Source organism: Plasmodium inui (assembly GCF_000524495.1).
Source record: "Plasmodium inui San Antonio 1 unplaced genomic scaffold supercont1.38, whole genome shotgun sequence".
NCBI lineage: Eukaryota > Apicomplexa > Aconoidasida > Haemosporida > Plasmodiidae > Plasmodium > Plasmodium inui.
The window spans coordinates 1-24142 of NW_008481872.1; the positions used below are offsets into that span (position 1 = coordinate 1).

Genomic DNA, 24142 nt, shown 5'->3' on the forward strand with positions numbered 1-24142 from the left:
GAAGAAGAAGTGCAAGAGGTCATAGAAGAGCTGCAGGAAGTAGCGGAAGAAGAAGTGCAAGAGGTCATAGAAGAGCTGCAGGAAGTAGCGGAAGATAATCAAATGCCGGAAGCGGAAGAAGAAGTGCAAGAGGTCATAGAGGAGCTGCAGGAAGTAGCGGAAGAACATCCAGCAGAACCAGCAACAGAACCAGCAACAGAACTAGCAACAGAACTAGCAGCAGAACTAGCAGCAGAACTAGCAGCAGAACAGCCAGAGGAACAGCCAGAAGAACAGCCACGAGAGGATGAAGCGGAGGAACCACGGGAGGAAGTCGGGGAAGAGGAGTCCTCTGAATCGTCTGGCGATAACTTTTTCCGAGGGATACACATTCGAGAATATATAGATATTCTAGGTATTAAAAACAGTGCCGGAAATATGGTGAAAAATGTGTTCAACATATTTGGTGGAGAGAATGGGATTGTGAGCATGTTCAAGGATTTCGCAGAGAATTTTGCCAAGAACGACGAAAATGTAGACGAAAAAATGGAATGAAATGATATAAAATAAAGTAAAAGAAAACAAAGGAAAGTAACACATATCAATTGTCAGGCATCTTTGATGCGAAATTGTATTAACATGTACACGTCCCAAATTGCGATTTTTACGAAATTGAAGTTATATTTTATTTTTTTTTTAAATACAGCCACAGTTACCAAAAGGAAGAGGTACTAATCCTACACAGTGAACGTGCGGAGTTCTACGTCCGTAGAACTCATTCTGTCCGCGCAGCTCACTTTTTTCTTTTTTTTTTGGGACTATAATGATGAAACTCAGTAGCATTCCATTTTTTCTTTTCCTTCCGCCTATGTTACGTTTCTATTCCTTCTTCTTACGACCTTTTTCTTTTCCTTCCGCTCATGTTCTTTTTCTTTTCCTTTTCCCTTTTTTTTTTCCTTTTTTCCGCTCCTTTCCCCTTCACCCCCGTGTGTGATACACGTAACATTAAAAATGATGCTACAGAAAAAGACTCCACTGTCCCAAGCAAATGATCACTTAACGGCTTGTTATAAAATAAAAACGTGGTATTCTTTTTCCATCTAAAAGGAGTATTGAACTGGGGGTGTTTTTTTTTGGTTTTCCCGCTTTAATCAGTTCGCTGTGCATGCAACAGTACCCAGTGGTTAGGAGCTTTGTTTAGGAACAATCTTTTGCTTAAAATTAAGGGAACGCAAAGCGCTTTTTTTTTTTTCTTATTTTATTCACGAGGAATTTGCAAATGGGCGAACTTGCAAATGTGTACATTGGCACATTTACCCCCCCCTAAGGGGCGTTATTTTCCGATGGTACCATTTTCCTGGCAGAATGAAATGCAGAACAAGAAACCGAAGGAATGGAGCCGGAACTTCCCTGTTTGCATTATTAAAATTAAGGGAGAAACCTGCGATTAATAAAATAAAGTTCTCTGCGTAATTAAGACGGAGGAGGAAGAAGGATAGTTATTTTATTTTCCTCCCCAAGGAAAATTTTAATTCGCACACGTGCACACTTCGGATCATGGATCTACGTGGTTCCAAATGTGTAGGCAATATGATGAAGTCTTTTCAATTTCGTTTTGGTTTTGTGCGACCTAGGTAACACTCGCAAAGGAACCTCTTTTATTTTTCCTTTTTTTTTTTTTCCAAGATGTGCCTAACCATTTTCCACTACCACTGCTGGAAAAAAAAAATAAAATAAAAACGACCTCCAGGTTTAGGTGTCCCCTTAGCGCTGGAGGAACCGCGTGTGTGTGTGGTGGTGAGTTCCGTGTTGAAGTAGAGGAGTGACGAGCGTGCTTCATAAGTGTTTCTTAGTCTTCCCCCCGTTGTCATTTCGGAACTTCGCCATCTTGCAATTTCGCAATTTTCGAATTTCACAATTTTGTAATTTTTTCTACATTATGTTTTTTTTTTTTTTCCTTTTTCCCTTTTCCCTTTTTTCCTTTTTTTTTTTTTTTTTCTTCTTTATTTTTTTTACCAACAACCTCCCTAGAGATCAAAACTTCCACTGCGGGAACAACCACAAACAATTCTCTTTAAGTGTGTAAGATCGTACGTCTAAGCGAACATCTTCCCATTAGCGCAGCTATGCACCTCTCAATTACAGCCAACTTGGCAATTTAGCCAAAAGGTCATCTCATTTGTCGATCCGCTTGTTTAGAACGTGGGGTTAGAGGATTCACGTTCGTGTTCTTCTGCATATTTTCCCATTTTTGTAATTTTTTTTTTTACCCAAGGGGAGAAAAACAGAGGAAAAGACTCTCGTTGCAGAAGGTGAAGAAAACACATACCGGCGTTGTAAAAGTGTGAACAGTGTTTCTATTCTTTTAACATTGCCGGTAGGTAATACGTCGAATTAGCTGTTTTTCTCCCCTTGAGGATTCTCACCCGTCCCCCTTTTGAAAAAGCAAAAATGAAGAGGCTCTTAGTTGTTGTGCTCTACTTGTTCGTCCTACAGAAACAGTTAGATGCAAAAAGTGGAAATCTGCGAAGTAGTGATGTCAAAGATGACAAAGTTGAAAAAAAAAAGAAATTAACGAGTGGATGGATCCCTTATTATTTACCCCCACAAGGGGAGGAGACTACACCAATTTCTCTCTTGGCATCTCTTCCAGAGAAGACTACCTTTAGAAAGTCAGCCAACATGAGAAAGGATGTGAAAGAAGAAGAGGAAGATGAAGAAAATTTGAGTAGTTTAATGCAATCAGGTGAAGAAAGCGATGTAGATTTTCAATTTGAGCTTCAAATAGTGGAAGGCGCAGACGACTCGACAGACGCGCAGATGGAGGGAGGATTCTCTCAAGCAAATTCTGTGCACACGCGAGTGGAAACTGGTGAGGTGGATGATTCGCAGCGGGGGGATGCTGTCCTCGAACAAGCTCAGGGGCATACGGCTGAACATGCAGCGGAATTAGTAGCAGAATGGGTGGGACAACCGGTGACTGCCCCCGCTTCTGGGGAACCACGAGCCGAAGATGATAAAAATGAAGAAGCGCCAGAGGAAGCACAACCCCTGCCTGTCCAAGAAACCAACGAAGTGTCAGTTGAAGAGGGGCAAGAAGAGACGCCTTCAGTGGCTAAGAAGGCCGTACATGAGAGTGCGCCTAGCCAACCTGCAGATGTTAGTGAGTCTAGCCAACCTGAAGATGTTAGTGTGCCTAACCAGTCAACAGATGCTACTGTGCCTGAGCTTAACGAAAGCAATGGCAGCGAAGTCGACACAGCGGAAGGAGCAAGCGCAAAAGAAAACTTTTACCATTCAGAGGAACATGAGGAGGAAGAAGAAGAGAAACAGGAACAAATGGAAGATGAAGAGTTCGAAAATGACTATGACAACGTGATGCACGAAGGAAATGATCACGAAGGAGAGACCTCTTCGAATGATGGTCCAACGTATTTGACCATAGGGGATACAGTAACCATGCTTGCCGTGCGAAACTTGTTAAGTGCTTTCAACTATGACTACGCAGTTATGGATTTCCTCACGAGTTTTAATCCTGACGTGATTAGTGCGTTCTACGTGGTTTGAAGAGGGGAAAGTTGCGGTGAAGTGCCTACATGGGTGGTTAAGCAGGTATGGAGATGAAGATATGGCTATTATAGAGGGAAACGCACACGCGCACTACCAAATACCCAACAGTGTTATCCAGACTCGTCACATGTGTCAGTTCACATTTAGAAATATATCCAATTATTTTGTTTTTTTTTTGTGCAATTTTTTTTCATTTTTAAAATTGTCGCTGCTGCTATGTATTATACGACCCACCCCAGTTGGGTGTGATTCTGGTTGGAAGTCCCAATTGGGATGTTTTCCCTGGAAAATCTCCTTTTAGATGTTCCTGAAAAAAACAGGAAATTTCCCCCTTTCAATCATCTTTAATAAGAGAAACATTTCATATTTTTTAATTTAAAAAAAAAAAGAAAAAATCAATTTTATAAAAGTAAAAATTACGCTAAAAGGCGCAATAGTCTGTATGCACTATTTTTTGTGAAATTGGGACGGAGGAAAAAAGTGAATGAAGGGCTAGCATGAGGGATGTCAGAATGGTACGTTCTTAAAGTCACCACTGCTGTGGTTTGAGGGGGAAAGCTATTTCGCTTCTTCAATCGTTCAGTTCATTCGTTTGCAACAGAGATTCCCATTATATAGTAAGAAGGATATGTAGAGTTCTTAAAAATGATGTTTTGCTTGTTGAGCTACTAAAAGGTACAGGGGTGAGGAGAAAAATAAGGAACATGTTGTGTTGTATTATGCCTTTTTTATGTGTAGAAGCTTCGAAGTGTCATGCGTCTATCCCCCTACGTGGTGTAAGATGCCACTTGATTCCTTGGAGGAGATAAAATTTGGGGAGTTCTCACGATAGATGGCAATAGTAACGCTAATAGTGGCGACATAATTGTCGCACTTCCACTCGTGACTGCAACCGTGGATGGTTGTGCTGTTTGGAAGAATCGCGTGTACCCTATTTTGTATGTATCTTCCCGATGTAATGCGCTGACGCGGGATCACTGACAGCCAGGGTGCTTCTGCGGCCCAATTGGGAGTGGAAATCCCTTCAGGCACGTTTCAGAGTCGACGGTTTTGTCAGAATGTGCAAAAGGTGGAAGGTACTGAGCTGCCTGAACAAGGTGAGTTCTCGCTCGTAAGAGATTTCGCATGACACGCCATAGTTATAGTTGCACTTATGCTTATATCGATGGTTATGTTTACATTTATAGTTATGGCTTTTTTTTTCCCCTCGCCATGGTTAGCACCAAAATGTCAACCCTCCTCCCGTAGAACCCTTTCAAAGGTACACCCTTGGACCCGCTTAACATTTTCATTCAGATGCACATAAAATACACATGGCAGTTCGCATATGACAATTACTGTTGGAGGACCTGTTCCGCGTAGATGTACATGGCAACTGAGAGGAAAAAAAAAAAAAAAAAAAAGAGTGGCTCTCTTTTGTGAAGGCCATTATTTTTAGCCACCCATAAAGGAGCCAAGCGAATATATTTGGCTGAACCGTAAAATTGTATCTCCACGATGTAGTACATTTTTTTCCCATTTTTCTATTTGGCTGTTTTTTAGTTCACCAAGTATGATTTGGAAACTTTTTTTTTTTTTTTTCTTTTTTGTTCTTTTTGTTAGCTAGCGGTTGGGTGATTTGCTTCTCGTTACCATAGCGTGGAAGTAATTTATTCTCTCTCACTCTGAGAAGAGCAGTAACATCATCTGTGTACGCCTCTGCCTTATGTTAGCATGACTTCCTAACATGTTCCACCTATGGGTAAAAAAAAAAAAAAAAAATTACCAAGACGGGAACCACTGAGGGTACTTGGAAAAAATGCTGTCGAGAATTCTTCGATGGAACAGAAATTCTTGCTGCTTGTCTTTTGTGCCCATGAGGGCCCCAGCGAAGAAAAAGAACGTACAGGAGAAGAAGAAGGACTCGTAAGTGCCGCCTCTTAGGTGCAGGATAGCGTGGTGCACATTTGTGTATAGGGCAACAGAGAAAAGCGCTTCGGTTATGTCTCCGTATAGATTTATAAGAGCTCATATGGATGCTTTGGGGTTAACTGGTGCGTCATTTTTGCCGACACCATCGCGTGGTCACGGCACACTATACGACGCCATCCGTTAACTCCTTCGTCACCGTTTCGTTACCCACCCCCTTAAGGGCTGAAGACAAAGACAAACTGTCCGAAACGAGGTACCTGCCGTACATCCCGCCCGCGTACGTTGCGGACACGGTCTCCTTTTTCAAGGACAAAAACAATGTGGACAATCTATTGTCCTTAATTTTTGGCCCCCAGAATTCGACAGAGTCGTATGAAGACAGAGTGGAGTACCAAAAGCGGTTCGAGGTGTATCAATTTCTGAAGCAGGTATGGGGAGGAGCAAGAGGATAAGCATAAACTTGTCACGTGTATTCCCTCTCCACCTGCACAGCATTCACGTCATCACCTTTACAAACCCCCGTGTTCACTAGTTTACTGTTCTGAATTATTTTTTTTTCTTTCCTGAAGATTAATTTCATAGAGAAAAAAGAGACATGCAAATGGAGAGGAAAAAAAAAAAAACACTTGCAATGGTCACACATATGCATAAGAGAGTACATGCCGGTGTATCCATCCCAGTAACATCCTCACTCTCCAAATAAACTGCGTCCATCTTAAAATTTCTTCACAGAAAGAGGAAGAGAAGTACGAAAGCCATTTATTAAAAATGAAAGAAAAGATATTCAAGGCAATAGAAAATTTACCCCAGGAATTATACGACGAGAGTATCCAAAGTGGTGAACAATTTGACCATAAAGAAATTCAGTTTGGTCTCAAGTACGAAAATGACATAGTGAAAGGTCTGAGTAACTACAGGCAGAAGTTGCTACATGTGTACAAGATCTTGCTTTATTTGCGGTTTCCTTTTTATTTGATTAAGAAAAAGAAACCCATGCTGTTTTATATAAGTGAAAGTAAGGCGGTCAGTCGACAAAAGCAAATTAATGCGCAAAGGAAAAAGTTAAAAAAGAAGTAGATCTCCAAGTGAAGAGGGTAAAACGAATACGGGGAGAACATGGGCTTGCATTCCTGGGTCCTATCTTATCGCGTCTTGTTTTCGCAACGGTGGGGAGACACTGTCCTGGCTGCCCTGGAAACCCACCTCCATGGAACTGAAGTAACCATCTTAAGCTTCTTCTTCATCGCTGTCGCTGTATTCCTTTTGAAGGGGAAAGGATTCGTTTGGAGAATCCCACATGCGCGGAAGTGTGTACGTGTGGAAAAAAAAATAATCCTACGTGTATATGTGTACATGCGTAAATTTTTTTTTTTTCGTTTTATTCTGTCCCGTTACCATATTGCTGATGAGCTTCTTTCTGAATAAGTACTCTTCCAGGTCCTTCGTTTTGAACGAGTCCTTATCTGTAAATGAAAATTAATTTTAGCAAGGATGTGCGTCGTGTGGTCGTGTGCGTTTGTTCGGGGACGATAATTTCCGAAAAAAAAATTTCTTTCCCCTTTTTTCTGAGCACTTCCAAAGTCTTCAAATCCAACGCAGGTTTTTAAGAGAACTCCGTCGATGAATAAACATAAACTGGGCAAAATTTTTATGTTTAACTTGTTCATAAAAAATAGACAATTTTTGGCTTCCACTCTGCAAAGGGGTAGGGGGGAGGAGCGAAATCCAATGGAGGGCGAGTACGTTTGCGGGGGTGCCAACGAGAAACCAATTTGGGAAGTACGTTTAGACCGTTTCTATGGTCAGGCGAATGCTACTGTGGTATTGCTATGCCGCTTTCCCCATCTGGCACTTTTCCGCTGCTTCGGTTTGGTTACTTGATAAATTTCGTGGCAAGGTGTATATTGGCCAGCTTGATCAAATGGACGTGTAAAATGTCGCAGCGCTTGAAGGAGTTGTCGTAAAAGTGGCAAACCTTGTGCGGAGGAGGGATGCGAACAATACAACAACATGTGAATACATAAGTATAGGTTTGTTAAATGGGAGAAAATGAAGCATCCGTTTGTGTACGAATATATACATACATGCTCCATTCGCACATTTTACCACGCTGCTGTTTTTAAGGACGGTGGGTATGAAGTCCTTTTCACATATTTCGAGGTAAACGCCGTCTTTCTTCAACTCCTGTTTTTTCTAGCAACAAAAGAAAAAAATGGATGGGTGCGGGGATCGCAGTGTGGGGAGGAACAATCGATTCTGTGGCGCACGTTCCGTGTGCACATCGTAACCACAGAATCGCCCCATTTTTGAAAAACTGCTTCCACGTACTTTAAGTTGCGTAAGTCGCTTCTCCCTCCATTTCCGGATTTCCTCCTCGTCGCTGTTTTCGTCTACTAAAGGGTTTCACGTTGAAATGTTTTTTTTTCTCTTTTTTGTCAATCCATTTTTACGATTGCTAAGTTGACAACTTGTTCGCTTCGACGAAGCAACGTGTACGCACTTTTGAATGCACATGTACGGATGGAAGTGAAAAACCACCCATAAGTGATTGGGTTGATGCATTAATGCACTAGCGCTAAGTAGCATTCTGCAGTCTTTCCACTGTGTTGCGCCTACCTCGGGGGAAAATTTCCGCTTCTTTTTCTCCATCGATCAACTGTGTGCGTTGCTCTTTGCTTCGATTTTTTTCATTTCCCAGTTTGTACTCATTCGTTAAGTTCTCTTTGGCCTTTTGCTGTAACATTGGGCGGTGCCACGTGGGGAAGGAAAAAGAAAAAAAAAAAGGGGAGCACATTAGTATTATAGGAGGCTCTTCCATCAGGTGGAACAACAGCGGGAGTGCAGTCACAGTGCACAGGAATACCCATACCTACATGCCCACATGTGAACACATGTGTGAAGATACAAACGCGCACGTTTGTCATTTTGCGCTGAGGTACAATATGTAGGCGAGAGTTTTTACCAGCGTAATGGCCGTGCATATATCAGACAGCTTATTTTTCGGAAGCATGTTTCAAGGGGGTTATTTGGCATTGATATTCGGTTTGGTAATAAAAAAACTGCTATGTACGTGTGTCCCCACAGTTGACTTCTTTTTCACAAATTACATGCTTTATTATTTATCATTGGAAAAAAAAGAAAAAAAATTGGTATTATGGGGAAAACTTTTTTAAGTTGCTTAATTATGTATCGGTTAATTTAAGCATGCATATATCTAAAACAATGGGGGGGGCTACTCTGTTACGTCAAGGGACATGTCATGTGGAAGGGTGATGGTGGTAGAGGCAGCCCTTCTTACAAATGCGTGGGCACGGCATATATACACAAAATAAAAATAACGTAAATGAAGGAGGGTAAAAAAAAAAAAAAAGAAAAAAAAGAAAAAAAAAAACGGCAGGGAATAGGCCCGGGGAGAAAATGTGTGACGTAAAAAAATGGGACAAAAAAAGTTAGGGCAGAGTGGGAAGCATAGGTGGCGGGGGAGGGGTCTACGTAAATCACCGAATAAACATGTACACGAATTTTTTTTTTTTTTTCACGCAACAAATTTCAGCTTCATATGATGTATTATGGATGACTTTTCAAAATAGCGAAAAAAAAAAAGAAAATTAATTCCGTTTAGGCAATAGGGATTACCATCATGCGAGCACATAGGGAGGGTATACGAAATATATCTCTCCTTGGCGGTGAAAATTCACGCAACGACTGCATTAATTCTGTAAACATCACAGTCGTATGAATAAATTTAAGCCGGTCGTGCCTTCTTAGGATTAATAAAATTTCTCCCCTTTATTATGCTTCATTTTTCTTCGTCCAAATGGCACTGGTGCTTACGTGACACCGTATGACATGTTACGACATGGTACGACATGGAACTATACATGCTGCTAGTACGCACCTCAGTGAATGGCGCCTCGGAAAATGCTTCATTTGGCAGGCCACACATGTAGGCTATCCCATGAACGCCTGCGCAAGTATACGTGTACTTTGCGTAGGTCCTGCGTAGACGCGGTTTTCCTTTCCGCTATGCAATGCAATTGCTAGGGCCGACTTCAAGGTCTGCCTGACGACCTTCTCCTTTCCTTTCCTCTTTATCTTTCCCCATGCGTTCTCCGCCTTCGTGCTCCTCATCTGTCAGAGCGATTGCTTTCAAACATGCGAAATTCAATTTGAATTAAAAAATGACAGGTGGCCATGAGAAGGGGGTAGGAGCCAAAAAGTGGGACACTGTCATCTGTTTTTTGGGCCTCTCATTTTATTTTTTTTCCGCCATTGGTGTTTTTCGTCCTCCAGTCTTCTATGGGGAAGGCCTAAAAGGAGGGCAAAAGATGGACAGTGTAAAATGGGCAGTGTAAAATGGGAAGCGCAAAATGGGCACTTCTTTTCGCGCAGTGCGCGTGCTGCCCCCAGCAGTTGTTAGTTAAACCCACCTGGAGCTTCGTGATACACTTTGTGATGTACTTGTTTATGAGTATCCCGATGATGAAAGAAAAAACCATTTGCGTGTAGTAGCCATCAATCAGAAGACACTTCCCTGATAGGAAAAGGAGACAAAATTGGGGTAAGTAATTCCATGTGTATTGTGTCTGGGTGTGTACGGAATTGGAGGGGCAACTTCGCAAGGAATAATGTAGCCCTCATTATGCACATCGTAAAAGGACATGAACATGTTTTTGTTTTGAAAAGGTACCTCCATAACACACTGTTCTGTCGGTATAATCCAGTAGCCACAGAAATATGGTTGACCACTAAAAAGGGGGGGGAGTGAAAAAAAAAAAAAAAGAAAAAAAAGAACACATGGAGTGGTGGTGGACGTGAAAAATGATCCCTCTGGATCGTTTTATAGACGAATCGACTATCGGTTTGATGCTTTTTTTTTATCTGCTGCCATTGCGGTGACCCTGATTGACTCTCCACTCATGCTTTATTATTTCTGTAGGTTACGTGCGATCCCATGTTGTTAACGGTGTTTAGAAAGGTCATGTAGGTTCCACCAATTTCGGGGTCTGAAATGATATTCTGGAAGCTCATCTGTTGGGGGGGGGGGGGAAGTACAAGTGTGGAATGGATCAAATGAGGGCATCTAATGACGCGGTGATATAAGCGCCTATGTACGGGGTGATGTACGCGAACACATCTTCCGCGTGGATGAATTTCTCACGAAAAGGGGTTCCCCCGGGGAGTGATGACACTCCCAGGGGAATTGTCCCTTTCCACCACAGTACAACACAATTTAGATACCCTTCGTGGAAAGCTCCTTACCGATGACACAGTCATGAGGTCAATACAAAAGTGGTTAAAAACCTGCGCCACGAAAATGTACAGGTAATACGAATACAAGTAAACCTGCGGGAGCTCCGACTTGTTTGAATATATATACTCCGTCAGGGGTAACAAGGTGGACAAAATAATGTTAGAAAGATATCTTAGTAAGTAACCGTAGTAGTATATACTAAGGGGTTTTATATTTTTGGTGATTTTTCCTATTATGGCTGATGATATGATTGATATAGGAATGAAAATTGGATTGAAGATCGCGAACTCTTCTTTGCTGATACCCTTCTTCAACATTTTGAAGTTGGTGCCCACCTCCACAGAGGCAAATGGGAAGCGGTTCAGCAGGAATATAAAAATGAATATTTTCATCGGTGGTAGGAACAGCAGTTGGTACAAGTTTTTATACGTATCCTTTGAGTTGGCGAATTCGTTTGAGCTTTCGTTGGGTTTGTCTGATTGACTGGGCTGGTGGTTGCCCTTTTTACCGGGGGCATTTTCCACCGCGCCATTATTCTTCTCCTTCCCATTATCGTCCATCATTTCTTTTTTAAAACAAGTTAATATGGTCAGCGCTAGAATGAATACTCCCCAGAATTTTAAAAAGATATTCATATCGACAAAGGGTTGAAAGGATGGGTATATCATGTCCATGCTTTCGTGCACATGTCTGTAGTGACTGGATTGGTTAAACATGGAGTGCATGCATTGTATGTACTTCCTAAAAATGTAGAAGCAGACGTTCTTATTGTTTAACGTCAGGAAGGACAGCTGTGAGACGCAGTAGCCAATGTTCTGTCCGAGTATGTTGCAGGTGGAGGCTAGTCTGCGGGGTGGAAGGAGGGGAAAAGAAAAAAAATAAAAAAGGGGGGTAGGCTTCTCTACAGAAGGTCTCTCATGAGGGACGTCTCTCTCGCTTTTCATCAGTGTGTGCTTTACGCAGAACGTGGAAGGATAAGAGGTCATTACATTACTCTTTCTCTGTTGTTCCACTCTCGCTGTGCATCTTCGGCGGTGCTTCCTTTCTTCTCTAGGTTGCGTTTACCCCCTGTTCTCCTCGGATAAAATGGTCAGCGCCCAGCCATCGACAGCTATATCCTGGGTAGCCATCAAAAAGAACAGAACGAAGAAGAAGGACGTCAGGAAGTACAGATTTGTCATGTTTCCCCTTTCCCCTAGCCACACGCTCACATGGTTCCCGCAGAAAATCATCGAAAAGCTGCAAATTAGCTGCGAATTGGAGGGAATTAAAAACGATGGGAGTTGTGTTTCGTCGTTTGGCAGATGTTTTATTTGTTCAATCGATGCTTCGTTCCTTGTGCTCCACACGGTCTTCGCTCCGCATGTTCGTCTATCCCCTTTGAAATACCTGAAGTGGGATTATCCAACTTTTCCTCCTCCCGATTTTTTTATGGTACACAGAATCGACAAGCGGGGCCCACAGCAGTTTTAAGCTGAGGGGGAATTAAAAATGTGAGTCAGAAAAATGAACAGCAGTAAGGTAGAAAAAGTATCGAAAACCAACATCGAAGCAGAACCCCCCACATACATATGGGAGGCATATTCCCAGGTGCAAAACTAAATATTTTGTTTCCTAACCTGAAGGGTATGGTGACTAGGGACAAGATACTCAACTGGGAGTAGCTCACTTTGTCTTGAATTATTAAGGGGACCACGGATGAGACACCGATTGGGACGCCTTAAAAAAGAGGAGGGAAGTGCGCACAGGTGTGTGTAGAAGTACATGCGTTGAGAGGTAACCACGTCGTTTACACGGGGAAGCATTATCGTGGACCAGGTAGTGTAGTGTCCTATTCAACGGATCCATGAATCCTACAATCCGCCGCGAAACAGTGTAGTCATGAAAGGCGGAGAGAAAAGATGGCTGCATTGCGTTTTGCGTTTTCCCGTCCCATGTGCCTTCGCATGCACCGACATATGCAGGTATTTATTTACATGTGGGTGCCAGCATAGGAGTGTGGAACATGCCGACGTTCTGACCCTCGCCGAACCACTGCTGATTAACAACAGGGCGACCGAGCACTTTTCCCAATTTTTCTCAATTTTTCCCGTTTTGCCAATTTTTCCCGTTCTTCTCAATTCTTCCCCTCACAATTGTGTCCACTATACAGGCGAGGTGGTGCGACACTTAGGCAATCCCTTCCTCGGGGGAAGAACATAATGCATGATTACCTTGTATAGTATATAGCAATAGTAAAAAAATAATATTGTAAAAGTCGTGGCCCTTGGTGGGGACCTTCACTTTGCCCTCATCCTTACAGTAGCTTCCTCCATCTTTTACTGCGCCATGTTTTTGCTTCCTATCTCTTAATACATTCGCATCAGTTTTGTCATGTACAATTTTGGTCATAATGGAAATTGTGTAATTATCTTGCGTTATTTTGCGAAAATATGGTAGGCTTCCCTGTGCGCGCTATAATTTGTGTGCTTGGTTTGCTTCTTATATACTTGCCGCTTTGGGAAACCTTTTAAAAACTGCTTATCCCTTGAATTGATTTTTTCCTTTCCTTTTCTGCCTAAGTATTTTGATTGTCCCTTAACTGGTTTATTTATTTATTTGTTTTTTTTTTTTTTTGTTTTTTTCTTCCTCCGTAAGAATGTCAGTTATTTTTTCCCCCCCCATTTTGGGTGCCTTTTAAAAAAAAAATAATTACACCTACATAATTGTGCTCTGAGTGCTTTCTTAAGTATTTTCCCATGTAAGTTTATTACGTACTTTCTATGTGTTTTTTCATGTATTATTTATGTATATCTGTACGTATTTTTTGTGTTCTTTTTTCTCATGGGAAAAAACATAGGCAGGAAAACGTTCGAATAAATGAAAAAGAGTAGGGGGAGGGGCTCGGTTAAAAATAGGCACCTGCACAAATGAGACCTTTGGCAACTTCATTTGAAGAGTAAAAAAAAATGAGCGCTTATTTTTTTTACTAACAACTCTTCGTGCCAATTTGTACATGTTAACGCTTTTTGCGAAGAATTGTTTTTGTTCTTTGAAGTTTTTGCTGACACCCCGAGCAGATGAGTCAGCTTACGCGGCAATGGGAACGTGTTAATTTCTGCCACGGGCCGAATGTATACATAGATACATATTTATGTCCATTTATTTACACGTGCGTGCACAGCGGCGGGAATACTTTTCCTCGTAGACAACCCCAGGCGGTGCTTCACCCCCTCCAGGTGCCGAGTTTACCAGGATGTGTGCCATTTGGGCACTACATATGTATAGGAAAACCTCCACGCGGCGCGTGTGCTATTCACAGCGGCTCTCTTTTTCCGAAACAAAAAAATGCTCCTTAAATAGTAGAAGCGTTTAAATGGGTAAGGAAAAAAAAAAAAAACGGAGGGTTTGGAAGTTTCAGTCTAATCAAGGGATGTAAAAGAAAGTGGGGCTAATTATAATAAACATTATGACACGTAAAAAAAAAAGAAAAAAAAAAGATTAAGCCGGGTTAAAAAATCGGGCTGTGGAATCCTCGGGCCCTGGGTGATCATTCTTCTGTATCTGACGGGGAAAAAATGGGGGTGCGGTTGGGAAGCGGTGTCAACGCGTGTAGAGAGCAACTACGGAGCGGTTAAGGGGGGGACCCGCCGATGGTAGGCATATCCACATCGTGTTACTTACTCCACATGGACAAGTTGTTGTTGTACCCCGTGTAATTATAATTCCGGTTGGAGTAGCTGTTCTGCTGCTGGTACTGCGTATTTTGGTAGTAATTCTGCAGGCCAGGTGGGGTCTGCAGGCCGTAGTTGAAGCTGTTGTAGTTGAAGAAGTTGTTCGTGTTGTCTCTCGTCCCGTTGTATCCGTTGCTGCTGTTGTAGTTCCTACGAACGTGAGGAGGGAGGATAGAATCGGGGGATGTATGTGGTTGAAAGAAAAGTGGGCTATATATGAAGCGGTGCAAAAACGCAGAGTGGGGGTGACCAATAGAATGGGCTAAACTGGGGGCGGTAAAAGGGCCCCTCTTTTCGTTCGCCTTTCACAGGATGTGGCTTAGAATTAGAAACGCCTTCCTTAACAACACGCTTCTCTCTTCCCTTACAAGTTGCTGGTGTAGTTGAAGTTGTTCTTGGTACTCCTATTATAATTGTAGTTCAAGCTGTAGTGGTTTAAATTTTTCTCGTTAATATTGTTCCAGTTGTTTCGGTAGGCCGCCACACTCGTGTTGGCATTTGTGGACGACACGTTGTTACCGAGGTAATTATTGTTCTGTTCCTTTTCTTGGGTCATGTTAAAACCGGGGGGGATATTATAATTATTGTTTGAGTTAACATTGTAGTAGCTGCTATTATGGTACAGCTGTTTGTTTAAGAAGTGGTTTTGATTGTTTTGGTTGTTTTGTGTTGCAACGTTCAGATTATTGGTTTCTACTTTTCTCGTGAGGGAGGAAGAGGTGGAGGAGGCAGTGTTTTGCGAGTTGTTTGGGCTGATTTGGTTTTGTGTGTACTGATTTATGGAGCTGTTATTATTATTATTTAGCAAGTTTTGCTGGTTCTGTTGTCCTGTGTGTTTACTTTGGCTGTGTTGATTGGACGTGTGCTGCTGTTGGGTGGTATTCAAACTGGAGCCAGTCTTACTTTGCTGGATCTGATTCTGCTTCAGGGATGAGATGGACTGTTGTTGCAGCTGCATATCGCTCATGTTTTTACTTATCTGTTGTTTATTCTTTAACTCGCTCGTGGCGCTCGTCGCGCACGACATGGTTAGGTTAGGGTTAACGCTACTATTCATGTTAATATTGTTCAGGGATAGATTGTTAATTCCGTTGTTGGTCGTTCCGTCGAGGCAGACGTTACTACCACCGTTGCTGTTGCTATTTTTGTTGCTGTTGTTGTTACTGTTGTTGTTGCTGCTGCTATTCGCGTTACCATTGTTGTTGCTGTTATTATTCACGTTGGGTGCGTTTTGGTTAGAGCTGTTCTGGTTCTCATGCGCTGGGTTCTGCGGCTGCTGCAGCGACCCAGATATGGACACCTCGCCAGAATTACTCAAATTATCGTCGTCCAAGTTATTTCCTTGATTCTTCTTTACATTCACGTTCATGTAGTTAACGTAGTTATTCATGTGCATATTGTTGTTGTGTGCATACAAATTGCTCTCATCGAAATTATCGTAATTCATATTGTAGTTAAAGTTATTGTTGTGCATGCTATTATTTTTTGTGTAGTGATTATTGATAAGTCCATACTGCGGCAGCAACGTCTGTGTGGAGTATCCATTATAGTGCATATTGTTATACGGGTAGGAGAGATTGGTGAATGAGTAATTAAACTGGTTGGCCAGCCCTGGGGGGGAGTTGTAAGAATTGTACATGTTATTGTTGCTGAGGTTGTTCATGCCCATGTTCATTAAACTGATGTTGCTGACATCTGTGTTGGTGTTTTTGTTCGACATGCTAGTGGCACCTGTGTTGCTGGCCCCGATGTTTGCGATGATGCTGGAGTTGGCCAAGTTGTTGCTGTTTCCGCCGTTTCCGTCATTTACGCCGTTTAGGCCGTTTCCATCGCTGTTACCGCTGTTACCGTTGGTATTACCGCTGCCGTTTGCGCCCGCCGTCCCAACGCCGCCGTGCAGAAACTTCTGTGAAATTTTATTCAGCTGTATCGAACCGGAGTCGTCCCCGTCAGAGTCGTAGTTCTTGCTATTCAGTGCGCTCTGCACGTACTTGGTGCCATTTCCACTCATCAGGGCGGAGGAGTTCTCCTGTGAGCCGTTCGTTCTCGGGGATTGATTCATGAAAACCGATGAGGAGCTGTTCAAGATGTCTTTCGCGTTCTGATTTCCATTGTTGACGTTGACATTACCACTATTGTTATGTATATGGTGGTGATGGTTGTTTGACGAGGAAGATGACATCGCTGTTGTCCCTGCAGCCACAGCAGCGGACGACGACGACGTTGTCGTTGTCATTTTGGGTAAATACAAATTCTGCGATTTAGTATGCACATGATGGGGGGCATGCTTACTGTTGGAAGATGAAAATATGGACTTGTGTTTGTTCTCATTAAGTATCTCGTTGTTATCTTCTCTCTTGTGGTTTCTGCTTTTAAAATCGAAGTGTTTAAATTCTCTTTCCTTTGATCCTCTAAAGTCGTTATTGTTGTGGTCGTAGTCTCTGTTGTCGTTTTCCTTGTGATGCATAGCAGAGGATCGGTTGTGATTGCCGCTGCCTAGGTGGTCGTTGTTAATACCCATGGAAGCCGAATCAATGCTGTAATTCTTCCTGAGGTTATTTTTTTTTCTGTTTTCGGTGTGCACCATTTTGTTGCTACTATTGTTATTACTACTGTTATTATATGCTCCGCTGTTGTAGTTGCTTCCCTGCGTGTTGTAGCTACTAAGACCGTGGTTGTAACTGGTGCTGCCTTGGTTGTGGAAGCCACCGGCGTGGGTGCCAAAACGACCGCTCGGCTCGCCGTACGCACCGCTATGTCCGTTGTTACCGCTACCGTTACCTCCCCTGTTATTCCTGATGTGCTCCAGTTTGCTATCTGGCATCATGTGAATGTCTTCGATTTGATTGCCAGTGATATTTATACTTCCGAAGAAAATTTTCTTGTTCATAGTGTTGTTCCCCATGAGCGCCAAGTTGGGCATGTATATAGGGATGCTTGTTTTTTCCTTTCCGTCGTAGCCCTTCGATTGGGTAAAGTCGTCTGACACGAGTTTCTCCGTACTGTATGTTAGGTTCAGGCTTCTATTATTGTTGCTGCTCACTTTGCTACCCCTGCCTCTTTTCATCTCGTGCACTGGGGAATCTGACGCGGTTTTTACCCTTGTGGAAATCTTACTGTCATTAATGGGGGCTGAGATCACATCCTGATCATTGCTTTTCTTCTTTTTCTTTTTCTTATCATCAGTGTCTAGCTTCGTTTCGCTGATTTTTTTGGCACTAGTGGGTTCTTTGTTGCTTACGTTGTTCATTTCGTTTGTGTATTTTTCCTTTTCCGTTTTGGTATGTTGATCTACAAATGGTTGTGCTCTGTTCGCTTCCACCTCGACGAACGACGATTTGTTGTTATTCCTCATGCTAGGCATGGGTTCATTTTTTCCATCCTTGCCGTAACTTAACTGAGTTCCTTTGCTATGGAGTGGTTCTTCTCCATCAGGCTGGTTTTCACCTTTCGAGCGAACTTTGCTCAAATGGTCCTTATTTTTGTAGCCTGAGTTATTGCTGCTACTTAGGTTGGTATCCTTTGCAGCGATGCCAGAAGGACACACATTATTGGAAATGCTTTCTATTTCCTTTTCTTTATCCTTCTCTTTTCCCTTTCCCTTTTTCTTCTGTTTTTCAGGCTTGCCACTCTGATCGGATGTCTTCTTGATGACCTGCTGCGAGGTCGATTCCGGCTTCAATTCTTTAGAACTGCTGAGGGCATTTTTCTTCGTGCCGGAAGGATCCACCTTTTCACCGACATCCTGAGAATTCGCAGGGTTACTGCTCGTGCTTACACTACCTTTCGTGATAACTGATACCCACAGCTTTTCTGGTTGATTATTCTTAATTGGGATTAATTGACATTTGTTTTTTTTTTTTTCTTTTTTTTCTTCCTTTACAAAGGTACTATCATTCGATATAATTTGCGTGTTCATCGTTCCCGTTCGTTTCACTTCGACGTTTTTCGCTTCTTCTAAGGGTGATGCTAATGACGATTGCTTCATTTTGCTGTTAACAACAGATGCGTAGGACGTGCTGGCCGTTGTCTTATCATTGCCCGTCTTTTTGGCAGTTTCAGTCGCCACCTTCTTCATAACATTGAGGTCGTTTTCGTTGTGTATACTACTCGACTGGTCATTGTTGTTCCCGGTATCGTCAGCTAGCTTTTCGCCGCTGTAAGCATCGTAATCGTGATCTATGCTGTTATTCTTACTAGTGTTTCTCTTGGATCTCAAACTGTTTTTGCTCAAATATGGTGGTGGTTTCAGTCCCCCTTTTGTATATGAGTTAAGATAACTATGATTTCCCCCACTGTTGTACACATCTGTGGATTTATTACTAAATGGGGGAAACCTCTGCTTCTCGTTTCTTGGGATTAGTGAATCGTTTAGGGGCTTGCCACTATATCTGTTGTAGTTTTTATTAAAATATTTATCATGACAGTTGAAGTTACTATACCTGTTGGCACTTGTAGCCATCGTCGTCGTTCCGAGACCGTTCGTGCCCACATTGGCGGGGTCTTGGTTACCACTCCCACTGTTCGTAGTGGTGGTGCCTGTGTCTGTGGAGGGGATGATGATTGCTCCCTTCCCCTTGGAATCCTTTTTAATCCTGTGCTCATCGATGGATTTGTATCCTCCGCCTGTTGCCGTGGATGCCGCTGCGGGTGGTGCTTTGCCGTCTTCCAACTTAACATATTTTTTTTTATCAAATTGGTTGTAATGACTATTAATATTGGGATTACTAACGCTGCTACTTCCAACGTTATTGTAACCGCTTTTTTTACCCTTTTTGTTCGAGTTATCTTCTCTACCTTTTGCAAAATGCTCTTCATTCACCACCCCGCCTGGTTCTTTAATTGCATTTTTTTTTCTCTTATTTGTGTCCCTTTCTTCTGGGGAATTATTATTCATGAAATCCTCATCGTAACTTTCATTCAAGCCTTTTCTTTTTTCTTCTTCCGATTTTAACGTTCCCTTCTTTTTGATACCCTCCTTGGACTTTTCCGCCGCATCGCGATTTGCTCCATCGTCTGCTGCTCTGGCTGCCGCAGTGGCCGCAGCGGTCGCAGCCGTGGTTGTTGTCGCAGATGCCGTTGCCGACGCTGCTACTGTTGATAACGATTTTATATTCACAAGTTTTCTTGTACTTTTGTCCACGTCCTGCTTCTCCTTCGATCCCCGCTCCTCAGGAATCTTTTTATTAATTTCATGTAATGTTGACGAGTTCTCACATTTTGCACGGTTACTTACAATGTGCGTTGCTTTATGGTTACTCGAAGTGAAGGGCTTATTACTATATTGGCCAACTGCAAAGGAGGAATCTGTTATGATCGTTTTATTTCTCCGAGGATCCTTTTCCTTTAATCTTAACCCTTTGGGAAATATTTTACCAATTTGTTTATTGTCTTTTCTCCCCGAGGTGCCCTGCAAGGAATTATTATTTTTGCTATTCTTTTCGACTGGTTTCTTATTTTTTTTACTTTTGACAGTTTCCCACAGCCCTTCGTTATTTTCTTCTCTAGACTCCATAATGTTGCATAATTCCAGCTGAATTTTCTCTATGTCAAATTTGTATAAACTGATAAAGTTGTACACATCCTCCTTATTATATCCATAATAGTCCAGGATGGGGGAAATTATATCAATTAATTTTTCTGTTCTGGGGGAGTAGCAAGATTTTTCTTCTATCTTCTTTTTGGAGAGTGAACTCCATTTACTTTTGCTTAAATTTTTTATAGTTAGAACCATTGTTTCGTTCGTAGATGATTTTTCCATTGTTTGAATTAGTTAATATATTGCATATTCTTTTTTTTTATTTTATTTTGTTTTATTCTTTTTCCTTTCCTATTTGGTATGCGTGTTAAATAAATGCAATAGCGAGTGTAAAAGTACAACTTCTCACACGTGATTGCGAATGTACATCTGTATAAGTATATAATCACTTCTGCGTGTATATGTACTTATATTCGCACTTATTGGTCCCAATAGGGGGGAGGTACATAAATGTTACATGACGTGAAGGCAATTTTTTCTGCAAAATGATTCACTCGTGTGGATGTATATATGTGTATACACAGCGAGGGGTACAAAACATTTACATGCAAGATGATATGCTTTGCAACTTCTCTGTGCTTCCATACGCTCCGTGCATATTTTCCTCATAGGCTTCTATTTTGTTTTACAATTATTCAAAATAGAGCTATGTATACATTTAAATGAATTATGATTACGACATGAAGCGACGGTGGGGGGTATCATCCATTTAAGGGGAAAAAAGAAACTTAAATGTAAAAAAAAAAAAAAACTGCCTAAGCGTGATGTTATATGGGGGTGAAATAAATCTCACTAAGTATAAACCGTGTTGTCTTCTCTCACTTGTCGTTAAATCTAGACACGCGCATCTGTATTTACAAGTGTTCACGTTTTGTTCCAACTGAACTTTTTTGTGAATTCACATTAATTCGACGTTTACGTGTACTGTTATTCTCAGCACGTGTATACATCTGCACTTCTATGTATATGCGTCAAAAACATATATATGCGCACGCGTAAGGTGCGTATGTAATGACTATAATTCTTCTTCCCTCTTAGCTTCTCCACGTGAGGAAATGGGAACAGAGAACACTGTACATAGCGCAAAGGTAAGAAGGTTTAAATTCTTTCACAGGTGGCGAGTACGAAGCAGTCGATTTTGCAGTAGTGTTAACTTTCAATTTTAAAAGTAAAATTTTACAGGAAAAAAAAGGGGGGAGGCACATTCACCACATATATATTTATATACGTATAAATATACCTATATAGGTATATATGCATATATATTATATGTACAAAATTGTGCATGTATATACATATATCATGATATATGTGTTTTCTTGCTTGCGCATATATGCTTAAATGCATGAACACGTAACACGCGAAGTAGTGAAACTATCGATTTATTGTATACGTATAAGATTGAATTAAAATATAATCCAATGGTTTAATATAGAAACAAGTGTTAAAAAAAAAAAGCAGTTATAGGTATATGTATAATATTTGTGTACATAAATTGACTATTTCGTGAACATCTTCAAAACGATAACAACTTAATTGCAGCAAACGGTGAGGAAGAGCTCGCGTATGTGTACATGTACGCAATGCATAAAGGTACGTGGCTTAAGATCACATAAATGTTTTCGTAAAAAGTATATATATTACATGTGTAAACGCTTATATATACGCACTTATGTATACATTTAAATACATTTAAATCATGGTCCAGTTTTACGTCATCAAATCAAGAAAGCTCAATTTTAGAAATGACACTACACCGCAATTCTTGTAAACACAAAAGCATGACTGCTTTTTTCCCTTTGGTAAAATAATGTTGATATATAACGCACAAGGTTATATGAGAATGCTTGCCGCAAACATGCGTATGAGTAAGAAAATGCGTATACGTAGATATACATATATATACATATACGCATAACTTATACATGCATATATGCCATACTTTTGCGTTATATTATTATACATAAACAAGAATTTAGAGTTCAAAAAATGTTATGTCGTGTTATGTAGCTGTAAAATGAAAATAATTATAAAAAATGGCATATATACGTATGTATAATTATATATATATATACATATTATATGCATATATGTGATTAAACAAGTATATATTCATATGTACAATTTGGTAAAAAAAGCTCTTTTCTTTTTTTGGTTAAATCCATGCTGATTCTTTTTTCCTTTAAACATATTCATAGATATACTGTATGCTGTATGTAATTTTTTTCCTTTTTCTTATTTCTTATTTATATAATTTTTTTACTTCATTTTTTTTAATTAAAATTTGCATATAATTTTTTGTACGTCAAAATTTTTTTTTATTTACCTGGAGGGTTTTTTTTTTGCATGAATGAATATGAAAGATTTTGGATGGAGGAATAATTTTAGGGGGGGCATAAAACTATACATGTATGTACCGCATATATTTCTGTATTCCTGTGCGATAAGCGTATCCTTTAATGCAGTAATTATACTGATATATTATATTCCTGCATAATATTCTATACATGCCCGTTATGTAATTTTTGTGCTTGTTGGACATACATAATGTAGTACAATCTATTTATATACTTAACGGCGCGCTAGTAAAAATGAGCGAACAAGCCAGTGTATATAATACTATGTTACAACTATATATATTGTTATATGTTCATTGTACATGGGTATGTATTTCTGAAAAGGTTCTGTGTTTGCATATTTATTGAAGGCACGATGACTCGCTTTTATTCTTCCCTTTCTGGGGTTTCTGTAAAATCATACGGCATATTTCTCATTCGTAAAATTATATAGAGATCCCAAAAAAAAAATAAATTGAAATGCAAGCGTCCTTTTTTTCCCAGGAATTGCATATAATGTAAAAAAATACCAGTGGCCGGTGGGCGTGCATACGGATTTTTTATTTTTCTCCTAAGAAAAGGTTCTTTGGGGACTTGGCAGATTCTGAAGAGAAAGGGCGGTAACTTCCTTTAGTCGTTTTCCTTGGTTTAATAGTTTTCTTTTGTTTAGTCCTTCACACAGTTTACGTGTTTTATTTGGCTTAATAGTTTCATTTTGCTTAATCTTTTACTCAGATTAGTCGCTTTGCGTGGCTTAATGGTTCTCTTCGCTTAATCTTTTACGCAGTTTAGTTGTTTTCTTCTGTTTTGGATTTTTCTTTCATTCGGTTTTACCCCTTTATTTGTTGCTTAAATAACCATGCAAAATAATGCCCAATTTATGTTTTTGCTTTAGGAATTTTTTTCCTTTTTTTTTCTCTTTGCGCTTGGGAATTTTCTGGGTTTTTTCTTTTTTTTTTAAAGCCGCCTAGCAATATTTTTAGTGTCCCAATTTTAGAGAAAAAAAGATTTCCTTGGTAAGAATCCTCTGGGACGCCTTTCGTACATGACAATTTAACGTTGCATTTTACCGTTCCACGCATTGTTTTATTATAGAGCATTGGAAGAAAACAAAACATCATAACAGGAAATTTGTACAGATGTATGCATAAACTTATAAACATACCATTCTTATTTCGTAAAAGTGCTTCCTGTTCGGGTAACCGACAACTTTTCCATTCAGCCATATACCTTTTTTATGAAATAGTGTTTGCCCAACCTCTGGGCATGCTAGCACATGGTTAGACACATGCCTTATGTCCGAATAAGTACAGTGTGATTGGTAGAAAAGCGACAAATATGCGTACTTCCTTTTTTAATAAGCGATATTGGGTATACGTAAATTTGTCGCTGCCAAAGTGGAAGAGAAAAATTATTACCTGTTCAAGAGAAAAGCCAAAAAAGGGGCACATTTTATCAACAACATATAAGAAAAAAAAAAAAAACACACACACAGTTTAAGTAAATTTTTTGCTAGCATAAAAAGTTGCACATTGTCATTCAGCGCCAAGAAAAAGCTGCTTTATGCCTTCGTGGTGAAAATTGTCCAAATGTGTATCCGTAAAAGGGGGAAAATATGTGTCTCCTGAAAGAGGTATTTTTTTACCTAATGTGCTAAATTACAAAAATTTAAGAAAAGATTTACTGGTGCAGAGCTTTCTTGGCCCTCGCACACTTATTTGCAAGCGTTCGCCTTTCCTTTGTTTGGTTTTGCGAAAAATGACCATTCAAGGGGTTGTCTGCTCACAGCACCACTTCATATGCATAGGCGTTATACCCCAATGTTCACTTTGAACGAGCA

General features: G+C 40.6%; 6 protein-coding genes across 6 annotated transcripts; 3 read left to right on the top strand and 3 right to left on the bottom strand.

The window, feature by feature from the left end:
- Positions 1–102: 102 nt before the first annotated feature.
- Positions 103–534, top strand: C922_05102 (hypothetical protein; the record flags this gene model as incomplete). The annotated part of the gene is made up of 1 exon (XM_008820675.1): positions 103–534. The coding sequence occupies one exon, from the start codon at positions 103–105 to the stop codon at positions 532–534; it is 432 nt and encodes a 143-aa protein (XP_008818897.1).
- A 1896-nt stretch (positions 535–2430) lies between these two features.
- Positions 2431–3546, top strand: C922_05103 (hypothetical protein; the record flags this gene model as incomplete). The annotated part of the gene is made up of 1 exon (XM_008820676.1): positions 2431–3546. The coding sequence occupies one exon, from the start codon at positions 2431–2433 to the stop codon at positions 3544–3546; it is 1116 nt and encodes a 371-aa protein (XP_008818898.1).
- A 1801-nt stretch (positions 3547–5347) lies between these two features.
- C922_05104 (hypothetical protein) lies at positions 5348–6537 on the top strand (the record flags this gene model as incomplete). Its single annotated transcript, XM_008820677.1, has 3 exons — positions 5348–5454; positions 5681–5888; positions 6193–6537. The coding sequence occupies 3 exons, from the start codon at positions 5348–5350 to the stop codon at positions 6535–6537; spliced, it is 660 nt and encodes a 219-aa protein (XP_008818899.1).
- A 150-nt stretch (positions 6538–6687) lies between these two features.
- On the bottom strand, positions 6688–8203 carry C922_05105 (hypothetical protein; the record flags this gene model as incomplete). The annotated part of the gene is made up of 7 exons (XM_008820678.1): positions 6688–6720; positions 6856–6923; positions 7034–7155; positions 7338–7435; positions 7567–7653; positions 7789–7853; positions 8077–8203. 7 exons carry the CDS (start codon positions 8201–8203, stop codon positions 6688–6690), a joined length of 600 nt encoding a protein of 199 aa, XP_008818900.1.
- A 1507-nt stretch (positions 8204–9710) lies between these two features.
- C922_05106 (MFS transporter, PAT family, solute carrier family 33 (acetyl-CoA transporter), member 1) lies at positions 9711–13105 on the bottom strand (the record flags this gene model as incomplete). The annotated part of the gene is made up of 9 exons (XM_008820679.1): positions 9711–9770; positions 9891–9994; positions 10151–10208; positions 10405–10491; positions 10723–11560; positions 11780–11964; positions 12104–12188; positions 12334–12433; positions 12928–13105. The coding sequence occupies 9 exons, from the start codon at positions 13103–13105 to the stop codon at positions 9711–9713; spliced, it is 1695 nt and encodes a 564-aa protein (XP_008818901.1).
- A 1264-nt stretch (positions 13106–14369) lies between these two features.
- On the bottom strand, positions 14370–20188 carry C922_05107 (hypothetical protein; the record flags this gene model as incomplete). The annotated part of the gene is made up of 2 exons (XM_008820680.1): positions 14370–14577; positions 14796–20188. 2 exons carry the CDS (start codon positions 20186–20188, stop codon positions 14370–14372), a joined length of 5601 nt encoding a protein of 1866 aa, XP_008818902.1.
- Positions 20189–24142: the final 3954 nt, after the last annotated feature.